Source organism: Hippocampus guttulatus, chromosome 11 (genome assembly GCF_054856545.1).
Source record: "Hippocampus guttulatus isolate MCC_2025c chromosome 11, RoL_Hgut_1.0, whole genome shotgun sequence".
Lineage (NCBI taxonomy): Eukaryota > Metazoa > Chordata > Actinopteri > Syngnathiformes > Syngnathidae > Hippocampus > Hippocampus guttulatus.
The window spans coordinates 14,172,658-14,184,155 of record NC_141271.1 but is presented as its reverse complement, the minus strand read 5'-3'; the positions used below and the strand labels follow the sequence as shown (position 1 = coordinate 14,184,155).

At 43.6% G+C, this 11,498-nt stretch overlaps 2 protein-coding genes across 3 annotated transcripts; both read right to left on the bottom strand.

Annotated features, from left to right (window-relative positions):
• Positions 1–1,178: 1,178 nt before the first annotated feature.
• LOC147198223 (uncharacterized) lies at positions 1,179–6,314 on the bottom strand. The gene is made up of 8 exons (XM_086123793.1): positions 6,144–6,314; positions 4,750–4,895; positions 4,543–4,658; positions 3,867–3,994; positions 3,543–3,745; positions 2,698–2,786; positions 2,431–2,620; positions 1,179–2,092 (listed from the first exon to the last, which is right to left on the bottom strand). Exons 1-8 carry the CDS (start codon positions 6,202–6,204, stop codon positions 1,946–1,948), a joined length of 1,080 nt encoding a protein of 359 aa, XP_085979919.1. The 5' UTR covers positions 6,205–6,314; the 3' UTR covers positions 1,179–1,945.
• Positions 6,315–7,425: 1,111 nt separating this feature from the next.
• On the bottom strand, positions 7,426–11,252 carry otc (ornithine transcarbamylase). 2 transcript variants are annotated; one of them, XM_086123770.1, is made up of 10 exons: positions 11,115–11,252; positions 10,895–11,033; positions 10,712–10,793; positions 10,256–10,343; positions 9,400–9,553; positions 9,200–9,322; positions 8,181–8,234; positions 7,952–8,101; positions 7,733–7,870; positions 7,426–7,642 (listed from the first exon to the last, which is right to left on the bottom strand). In XM_086123770.1, exons 1-10 carry the CDS (start codon positions 11,195–11,197, stop codon positions 7,583–7,585), a joined length of 1,071 nt encoding a protein of 356 aa, XP_085979896.1. In that variant the 5' UTR covers positions 11,198–11,252; the 3' UTR covers positions 7,426–7,582. The 2 variants fall into 2 exon arrangements, 1 of the variants encoding a protein (XP_085979896.1); XR_015102266.1 differs by lacking the exon at positions 8,181–8,234 and having other exon boundaries at positions 7,952–8,096.
• Positions 11,253–11,498: the final 246 nt, after the last annotated feature.

The following is an 11,498-nucleotide window of genomic DNA, read 5'->3' as shown; positions in this document are numbered from 1 at the left end:
CCAAAAACGCCTTACTATATATACTATGTCGTTTTTTTCGGGCCAAAAACGCCTTACTATACTATGTTGTTTTTTTCGGCTCAAAAACGCCTTACTATACTGTCGTTTTTTTCGGCTCAAAAACGCCTTACTATACTATGTCGTTTTTTTCGGGCCAAAAACGCCTTACTTTACTATGTCGTTTTTTTCGGCTATAAAACGCTTTACTATACTATGTCGTTTTTTCGGGCCAAAAACGCCTTACTATACTATGTCGTTTTTTTCAGCTCAAAAACGCCTTACTATACTGTCGTTTTTTTCGGGCCAAAAACGCCTTACTATATATACTATGTCATTTTTTTTGGGCCAAAAACGCCTGACTATACTAGGTCATTTTTTCAGCTCAAAAACGCCTTACTATACTGTCATTTTTTTCGGCTCAAAAACGCCTTACTATACTATGCCGTTCTTTTCGGGCCAAAAACGCCTTACTATACTGTCGTTTTTTTCGGCTCAAAAACGCCTTACTATACTATGTCGTTTTTTTCGGCTCAAAAACACCTTACTATACTATGTCGTTTTTTTTTTTCAGCTCAAAAACGCCTTACTATACTATGTTGGTTTTTTCGGGCCAAAAACGCCTTACTATATATAATGTCGTTTTTTTCAGCTCAAAAACGCCTTACTATACATGGTCGTTTCTTTTCGGCTAAAAACGTCTTATACATGGTCGTTTTTTCCGGCTAAAAACACCTTACTATTCATGGTCGTTTTTTCATCGAAAAACGCCTTACTGCACATGGTCGTTTTTTTTTCGTCTAAAACCCCCTTACTATACATGGTCGGGTTTTTTTCGGCTAAAAACGCCTTACTACACATGGTCATGATTTTTGGCTAAAAACGGCTGACTATATACATGGGTCGTTTTTTTTGGGTTAAAACGCCTTACTATCCATGGCCGTTTTTTTCCGGCTAAAAACACCTTAGTAAACATGGTTGGTTTTTTTCGTTGATAAACGCCGTCCTAGTCCCATTTTCTCTTCTCCGTGTTGGTCTACAGTGTGACGTGCACTACTTTTGGGACATTAACCCTGAGACGGATAATTGGACTTTTGCAAATTGACCCAAGGGCTGTTATTTTTCCTCAACGTCTGTATAATTTGTATTTATTAATCTTCCATATATTCATCAAACAGGTCGTCTTTGAGAATTTTTTTTAATTCGTTTTTGTGTACTGTATTACTTTGCCATACACAGGATCAAAAATTATTCCAGGCCCTTTTGATAATACGACAAATATTTCAGAGATTCTCTCGTGGGTTTTCATTCAAATCAAAATAAGCAGTTGACCTGTGGGAGTATCGAGGGATCAAACAATACGGAATCCATGTAAATAAAAAAGGCAGGAAAATTTGTAAAATATCAAAATTTACTGCAAGGTGTGCCGTGGCCATAGAGGTGGCTATGGCCATCCCCGGTCACCACGCAGCTCCGCCCATGTTTATATCCACATACGAAAGGTGCTCAATTCGGATTTGGCTTCTTTGTTAAACATGCCGAAATGCCTAAACATAATGTTCAACATAAATATCAGTGAGCACAGAAATCCTACATTCCCTGAACGTTTCATATTGGGGCACCTTTAATTGGAAATGAGTGAATTGGTTTTGCAACTCCTGGCCAAATTACGCCTCATGAAAAAGACATTGTAAAGACAATCCTGGCCACAAGAGGGTACTGCAACTAACAAACTGATTGAACGACACACACAACTGAAAGCAAGTTAATCATTGTTGAAAGTTAATGATTATTTCTACTCGTTACATGGAATGTTTACATAGTCACTTCAAGGCACACTATACCTAACTTAAACAGTGGATAACTACAGAAGGTGGCAGCAGTGAGTGAAAAGAAGGGGACATCAGGACGCGAAGCTGATTGCGAACCGCGCCTTCACATCCAGCCTTCACATCAGCTGGACGCTAGTCAGCAGCGCGTACCAGACCTCCAGCCACTTGATACTTTGCAGGTCTTGGACTTGATACTTGTAATCCAGCTGCTGCATGTCGTTTAAGGTCAGGCGGAAAGCGTCAGCATCACACAGGATGACAATCTGGTCGGCAACAAAAAGTCAATAAAGCGCGCTTCAATCGGGAATCAGTTTCAAACAGGAGCACAAACAGATTGGTCACCAGTCAGTCTTAAGTCAAAAATACTTCATGAAAGAAAGCTGCAGTTTTAAAAACTGACAGACATCCAACTTTTGCCCATTTCACCCTTTGCAAATATGAGAATGATATTTTGGATTTTACGGTTGTTTACCCTTGTCCTCATCCTCGGGACTGAGGACAGAAAAAGCTTCATATGAAAAACGCTTCCAAAATATTGGGGCGGTTGTTCTAAATTTGACAAGCAGTGATGTTGGGTTGAAGAGGTAGAGTGTGGGGATACCTTGAAATCTCGTCCGGCTCCAGAGGGGCACTGTTCGGCAAAGTCCTCCGTTTGCGGCTCTCCCCACGAGTTGCTCAGTTGGGAGTTGAGCACGATGGTTCCACCTTGAAAGTGGAACGCCAGGCGCAACGCCGTCGGATTATCGCCGTCGGCGCCAGCGCTGTCGGACACCCTCAAGTTGACGATGAGCCTGCCGCAGAAAGGCGCATCAACGTGTTGTCACGGTAACGGGCCTCTTTGTTGAGGGATGGGGGAACCGCCTATTACCTCTCTGCATTGGGATTGGCTCGTCCTCTGATGACGATGCTGCGGTTCACGCTGAGGCCGTGGTCGAGCGCAGCTTTGAATCCGCCATTCTGCGCACACAGTTGAGAAAAATGACAATACCCTACGCGTTTTACAACACAATTTTTTTTTCACGGACGATGTGGACATATATTTTTCAAGACGTCTTGAATAAGGTCAACTTAAGCCAATGCCTTCTCCCCATAAAAATGAAACGAGATGCTGCTCAATTCTTCCAGAAAACACAGTTTTTGTTCCATGTAAATCAACAAACATCATATTAAACAAAATAAACAATGTCAAGAAGCACTCTGCGGACGGGCTTGTTGGTACCGTTTAAGGCAGAGAAGTCAAGTGATGAAGTAGAAATACGTTCTTAACTCAAATAGTATCTACATGTCGTGGAGTAGTTATTTTTCAGCATTGTCGAGGTGCGAGATCGAACTAAGACTTCAGCCAAATATTATGGGGTTCATTTCTTGTATTTCATTGGCTGGGTAGTCTGAGGGTGAGCATTCCGATGTGAGCTGTGACCTACAGCGGCTCCTTGCCAGTGCTTTCACTCTGTCCTGCACGCCCGGGCACGGCAGCGACTTATTGTTCCATTTTTTTTCTCCCTACTTTACTCGAGCGGCCGCCTCTCCGAAGTTCACAATCTGCTGACGGAGGAAAATCACCAGCAGGGGGACGCTGAAATCAAGCTCGCGCTTCAGTTTGGTGTTGATGTTGAAAAAAGTTATTATAATCGCTGGACAAGCTCGAAGAATGTAAAAACCAAAAAAAACCAAAATGCTCCTTAGCATCCACAGCATCCACAGTCGATTTACCGGGTTAGCAACCATGGCGAGCAGGCAGGAGCATGTGATGTCATTGGAGGAACACGACGACTGACTGGGCTCGCTCGCGCAGATCTCGGTCTCCAACGTCTGCATGGTCGGGTTGGTCGGAGTGGTGACAGTAGGAAGGGCAACAGTAGGGCAGGTATGAGGACAGGTAGGAGCAGCAGGGCAGGTAAGAATTGGGGTCTTGTCTGCAGGGATACAAACAGTTAGAAAAGAGCACATTAGACGACATGCAAATGTTGTCATGGTAGCACCATGACTTTCAATGGGTTACCCCCAAACCTGAAAATTAACATATTGCGGACTCACCTATGGCACGCTTGCAGATGTAGGCCTGGACCTTTAAGCAGGAAACGTGGTCCCAGTCCTTTGCCCGGGACATGATCTCAGCACAGTGGCTAAGATGAGGGGGGCTTGGTTTACCATGATTCCAGGACCTGAAACAGATCAACTTTCACACAGAGATGTTCCAAAGAGCTGCAGCGGACAAGAGCTCGGCTGCAGGTCCGTCTTTGCATTTCACACACAAGCTAATACGCATGTGCCCATTTTTTGCAGTGCTTGTTCAAAAAAAAACAGAAATGCAATTGAATTCTGTAGAAGTGACAGTCAGGGGAGCTACAAGATGGCGCCTGAAAAACAAACAAACACGTGACCGCCTTAATAGCTAATCACTCTCCATGGAGCCAAGCTGCAAGAGCTTAAGTTGGCCAGACTCTTTCTACGCGGTGCTGACATTTAGGCTTCGTCAGCCACCATTGGCGAATCCTCGCAAGTGAAGCTTTCGACACACTGTAAATGTTCCGGCATTGCTGCCGTGCCGTTGGATTCGAGCTGGCAACAGTGGGAAAAATAGTCACTTTTGCTTTCTTTGACATTTCGAAGCGGGACTTCCTGTTGACCTTGACCTTATTTCAAAACCTGAAAAACAGCTGTTCGATGAAGTGATCATCAATATCTGCAACGACAACAGCAGAATACTTACGATGCATGAAAAAAGTAAGGTGTATTGTCTGTCCATTTCCACTGTTTTGGAGGCCAATTAATAAAGTACAGGCCAATCCAGGCGCTGCTCACAGACGTTCGTGCACCCACCCAGGACTGCAAGAAAGGGAGAGGGAAAGAGATTGTGACATGGGTGGGGGAGGGTGAGAGAGCCAGAGCCAGAGAGACAGAGAATTGGAAATATCACCAGCTCTTCTCTGTCCCAAATGCTCGCCAGGTGGCCTCCCTTGGAGAGGCAGCTGTACTCAGCATGTGGCCATGACATTCGGTCCTTGGAGAAGTAGTAACAGTGCTCCCTGAAGCCCAACCAGCTTGTTGGACACTTGGACAGCGCTGGAAGAACAACATGTGAAAAACTACACCAACACCCACCACGGTCTGACCTCTTTCATTGCAGATGCATGAAAACTTCAAAGTCCAGCGGTCAAGTCAAGTCATGTACAACTTTGTCAAATGCGCTGTATGTGCAACATACAACACTGATCATTTCTTCCCTCTCAACTAGAGGAGCAGCTGCGGGTGCCCGCGCCGCCATCAAAAGAACAGTTAACATAAAATGAACCACTTTTCCTGCACACACTTTGTGGTTTGAAAGAGGAGCGATTCAAAGTGTCCTTTTCACCAGTGGATCAAAGACATCATGCAACAGCGTCAACATTTACCATTCTTTCATGGCCTGAGGTTGAGGGCCCGAATAGCAATTTGCAATCCCTTGCATGAGGCAGAGTTCCGCTTTATTCATTTCAGAAGCTAAACGATATTTTATTATGAAAACTTATCGGATTCTCTTTTACATCTGTCTACAATATGTCACTTGATGCGCGTGAAGGCGCGCTTCTCGGTCACGTGACAGGTTACCTCTAAAATGAAACCCAGGAACCAGCGAAACGAGTTTAAAAAAAACAACAAAAAAACGTCTTTGGAACGTTTCTTTGGGAAGGGGAAAATGCCCAGTCAGGAGACAGAACAGGGGCCTGCGATTTACAAGAAAAAAAAGCTAACATTTCATAGACAGTATCAGGAGTCCTACTTAAAAAACGGATTTGTCTCAACGGGAAATTCCCACGCACCAAGCCCATATGCGGCGATGGTGCGTCCTATTTTTCATGCACTTTCTTTTTGCGCCGTATCTTATTTTGCAGGCACGTTTAAGTGACCATAGCGACCAGAGAGTTGCGACCAGATCGGACGTTCTTCACGTCATGATTCGGGTTTTGTATTATGTTTCGAAAACACCGTCATTTATCCGTCACACCTGAAAGGCCCTGAAAATATTGTCTGACATTAAACCGGTCCGTGGGGCAAAAAAAAAAAAAAAAAAAGGTTGGGGACCGCTGACGAGACGATGACAATCAATGAAAAGTGCCAGCAAGACAAGCGCGACCCAGCACACTGCCGCAGGTCGCCTTTTAAAGCAAATGAAATCCAGTGATTCGTGTGTCATTAAAATCGAGATGAGTAAAAACGCACGAGGTTTGAGACGAAACCTCAATGATACTTGACCGGCGAAGAAAGCGAAGACACTGCGACATGAATTTCGGCGATTCGCATCTTGTAGCCAAAAGGGAATTATTTACTCACCTGTACAAGTCCACCAAGTGCACACGGTGACGACAAGCGTCGCGATGAGTGGCGTACTCATCTTGTCAGGGTTGTAGAGTGGGCCCGACTCTGCTTGAAACTTGAATGCGGGCGGCGAGCAACGATTGAGGATGATGCGTCCGGCCAAAAAAAGTGTCTCCAACTCAACTGCGTCGCTTCTCCCGACCTGCGCCAGTTCCTCCGTTTATAGGGGCGGTCGATTTGCCCAAACGTCACAGAGGACTGGAAAAGAATTGTGTGTACGCTCGAATGATACACGTCATGTACGTGTAAAAAAAACAAAGAAAGCTTAATTACTTGCTTTCGTGTGAAAAACTGCAATGATCGTCACCAAGTCACACGCTCGTCATCTGTACTGAGGCCCGCCGTAACCTCTAAAAAATAACAATCGCCACAATTATATATAATACATAGTAATGTAATCGGACACTTTTGCCTTCAAGAAGCAACATTGCGCTGCAGTGAGCTCCTATGAAGAGGGAGACGTTCATGTCCATTCAATTTAATATGTTGGTGCTGAAGTCTTTATTCTGTTCATATTTGGTCATGCTGTGTGGCTTTCCCATGCCCGCAGTGTAGCTTGGCGTCCTTGTAACAATCATCACCTAGAATTGGAATACGCCCTGCTGAAGACGCACAAACTTGGGAATGCGCCAAACTGAGAATCGGTTTCGGAGAAACGCACAATTTGTGCCTCGCTACCGCCCTTCTGATAATATAAAAATGATGTGCCCGGAATATTCTGTTCCCCTTTGATGGACAACGTGGGTCAAAAGTGACCCGGCTGAGTTTTTATTTTCAATATCTTTGCAGTAAATTAATTTCATTCATTATTTTTTTGTTTCGATTTATATTTTAGCATTTGACGAAGCATGTAGTTTGATACAAAGTTATTTTGCGGGTTATTCAAGTTTGGCAGTGCTGTGATGTGTAACTGATTGGACCGCAAAACAGTTACAGATTGAAAGCTTCATTCGTCTTTCTTACATAAAGCTAAAGTAACAAATAAGACTGTACACGTACAAAAGAACAAAATCTGGAGAACAAAATGTGCTGAGCAAGAAAAAAAGGATCTCTCTCTCTCTCTCTATATATATATATATATACACACGTGTATGTGTGTGCGTGTATATATATGGATATGATTTAAAAAAAAAAAGTAATATACGGAATAGTTAAAATTGTGAGACATTTTGCGTTCAGTATTTTGCGATGATACAAATTTTGATGCCATACACTTTTTATGGTCATTGCCTATCACAGAAAAATGTCTTCATAGTCATCTTTCATGTTTCATCTATCCATCCGTCCATTTTCAACACCGCGTATCGCGGACACAATTCCAAAGGCGCAACAGACAATCACAGCTGGATCTTGTTGTTGAAGAAGAGATGCCTTGAGTGCACCTAAAGTTGACATTAAAACTTGAGCGTTGGTATCTGTGGCTTGTAGTCAGTCAGGAGTGACACCATCAAACCCTGCGAAGAGAGGGATGTTCAAGTCTGGGGTCATTTTATTGCCACATGGCTGTTATCATTGATTTTACTGCCCACTGGACACTTTCTCACCATGATTGTCCACTTGCGATTCTCTGCCTCAGGGAAGACGAGTGACCGAGACGAGTAGAAAACTTCATCGTCCACCTCCTCCTTTTTGCGAGGAAGACAGTGCAAGAAAGTCCAATCGGGCCGGGCTACATTTCCTGTCTGTGGGTGACGCAAATTGACAAAACAACAGTAAATGCCTTTTTTGAAAGAAGAAAAAAAAAAAATAGCAGCCTCGATTACCTGCATAGTAATCTGGTAACCGTGGAAGTCTCGGAGTCTCTTTCTCTTCTCCTCCTCCTGGCCCATGCTCACCCAGGTGTCGGTCACCAAAACGTCGCTGTGGAGAGCCGCCTCTGTCGGCTCGCAGGTCAGCATGAGCTGGGTACTGTGCTGGGATAGAATGAGATGTTGGAAATGAACCGGAAATAAAAAATAAAATAAAAATTGGTAAGTTGAAAAGGGGCTATGCCTTTTTCGAGAGTCTCTCAGCTTCTTCAATTATGCTTTGGTGTGGCTCATAACCCTGCGGTGGGGGGGGGGGGGGGGGGGGGGGGGGAAACGTTTAGTTCAGATCGGCAGTGTTACGATTTGTAACTGATTGGACCCCCAAGTAATTACAGAGCGTTCGAAAGCTTTCGTAGTCTTTATTACTCAAAGCTCAAGTAACTTCGCATGTGCAAAATGGCAAAACCGGGGAACGAAAAGGGCGAAGGAAAAATATCAAACTAAACGTCTGATCAAACGACATGAGCGGAACAAACAGTAATCATGAGCTAGCAAAAGAACAGAACAAGGAACGAACATACAGCACCACCAAAAGTGCTGCTTTACAATGACAAAGTACAAATAAACATTGCGTAACAAGCCAGAGAATATTACCGCAAAAATATATATATGTATTTATATTGTACCAAAAAAAACAAGGGGAGCATAACATATCCAAAATGGAGCAAAACAGAGTGTACACGGGAAAACAGGAATGATCCGTCCTGGTAAACTGAAAAGGTCAAATTAACCCTTTCATGCACAAATAAGGCTAACCTTTTTTTTTTTAGGGATGAAAGATAGATAATGGCAGTGGATGGCAACACACCCAAGGGTCCATTATAGTGGGTGATGCACAACTGTGACATGAAGATTAATCGATAGAAGAGAAAACCACATTTGAATAGCTGTCCGCTCTTGTAATCGCTGCCCCTGAAAGGCTTCAACTAAAGTAACTCTACTCACTTGAATTACCCGCCCACTCCCCTCTGCCGCATAATAATTTTCTGTATAAAATCTTTCCAGTATGCATGCGTACCCATGACTTTTTCATTAGGACTGGGCAATAATTGGGGGGGGGGGGGGAACAAACAAGAGTTAGACTGGTTTTGATTGGTATTGAAATCCCGATTATTCACCACAATAACTTGTGTTCCGCCGTCTCGGCTTCGCTGTATAAATCATGCACCCTGCAAACATGCGCGGCAGTAATACACACAGTACCTTGGGGGTAGCAACCTTCAAGTTTACTCCCAATTTTGGTGCGGCCATCATGAAAGAGTGCAGGACATTGTTCCCATCTCCAATCCAGCTCACTGTTAGTCCAGCCAGGGACCCATAATGCTCCTGCGGGTGGACATTGATGTCGAAGTTGAGCAGATGAATGTTATTCTGAAGAACAGAGGTGCTATTTTGCAAGGCACCTGCAAGGTCAGCAAGTCAGCCAGAATCTGGATTGGGTGGAAGAGGTCTGACAATCCGTTCACCACGGGAATGGAGCTCTCCTTATCCAGTTCCTCAAGTGCGGAGTGACTGGACACCCGAGCTAGGATGATGTCGCACAATCCTGATAGAACCCTGTGGGGAGGAAGCGGTGACGAAAGGCTTGAACAGAAAGAAATGACATTGTCAACGGATGTGATGGGAAAGGCGAGCTAAATTTGAAAGACGTCCGTTATATCGACACAACGTGTAGAATCGAATAAAAGCGGAGAAAATGATTAAGGTTCAATCACAAAAAAAGGTTTTTTAATGCATGAGGAAAGCTAGAAGTGTGTCACACAAAGTATTCAAAATCAACTGAAAATGTTGCCATTTATTATCTAGTGTCAGAGAAATTTGGTGATATAGGCGAGAAATCCAGATGCGATTAAAAATGAGGAATAAAAAGAGAGAAAACGACAAAAGAAAAACGGGCGGTCCGGTGGTCGACTGACTTCTGCCCGCTTCCTGCATCAACTTCCGGCGATGCAGGTCACGCGCCACCTGAGGTTAAAGGTTTTTTTTTGTGTGTGTGAAAGTGAAACTGATTCTTACAATGTATCACATTAATTACATGCACACAGACACACAATTTTTTTTTCGGAGGGGGGTGGGGTTTTTTTTTTTTTTTTTTTTCCCCCTCTCTACACCCCTCGCGATCGACTTGGGACCAGTCCGGGAGCTACCAGTCAATTTTGACCGACGTATTGGGCACCCCTGGTCTAAAGAATATTTCTGGACCCAGAAAATTTAATTTGGCAAAAGGCCTTACTTTTTCAGCATACGAGAGGGACAAACCTCGCAGTGTCGGCGCAACTCTCGTTCACTCCCAGATGGATGTCTTGGGCTGTGAGGAAACAAGGATGTCCACCCAGCAAAGCGAAGCCTAAAATGATCATACATGTTTTTATTTGATTCTTTTTTTTCTCTCTCTCTTTTGGCAGCGTTTGCGTTGCACTGTATCATAGTAAAATCAGTTTCTAATATTTTGGACCCTCTTTTGGAGCTAAGCGAAATAACTGTGCCCACAATTTGAACCGGGGAGTGCTGTGGTAAAACTTTATAGCGTTTTCAGAATGTGCACACGTGCATCGCGCTCAGCAGTACTTTTGTGTCCAGCAATGCTGAGCGTGACTGTTTAAGGTGGCAACACTGTGTGATTTGTTGTGTTTCAGTGGCACCAGTGTGTAAATGGTTGCTCAGTTCAGAGAAGATTTTTTTTTTTTTAAAGCGCATGTTGCTATGTGAGGGCACCTGTTTCTGTGGACATTCTTGTTCTGGTGCTCCTCTTCTCAAATATCATTGCGATGGACTTCCCTTGCAGAAGCGGCAGATACTAAAAACGGAAAGCAGGGAATACAACACGTGTTGCTTCAAACGCCGCCATGTGCACGACATTGGAATTAAAAAAAAAAAGCAAGTGCATGCACCACTGACCTGTTTTTCATGCTTGAAGCGATGTTTTAAATCAGCAGACACCCACAAAAGCTTCTTGATTTCTTCTGCGGTGAAGTCTTTCCATGTCAGACAGCTGCGACCCTTCAAACTCACACTGCAATTCGCTGCGATCTCACTCCTGGAGAAAGGTAGGCAAAAAACAAAACAAAACAATGAATTGTGCTTATTATTTCGAATAATGAGCACGTAGAGTTCTTACCTAAGTCCACGCAAAATTGTGTTTTTAAAAGTCTTCAAACGTCCAGAAATGAAACTTTTACGGGCAAAATATTTCAAAGACATTGCAAAAGTATCAGATGCAGGAGTGGTGGTCAAGTAGATTGATTCGTGTGCAGGGAGAGAACACTTTGCTTGAAAAGGCACCGCGGCTTCTTGATTTTTTTTTTTTTTTTTTTGCAGGGGCGTGGGAGGGGCGTTGGACCACCACCAAAAAAAACCCATTACAACTTGACATGGATGTTCAATCATTCATTTAAAATACCAAATCTGTTGTTTTTTTTTTGCCACTATTTTCAAATCGTCTTCATTCCCCAAAATGAAGAGTGTGTGTGTGTGTGTGTAAATGGCTTGTACTCTCAATTCT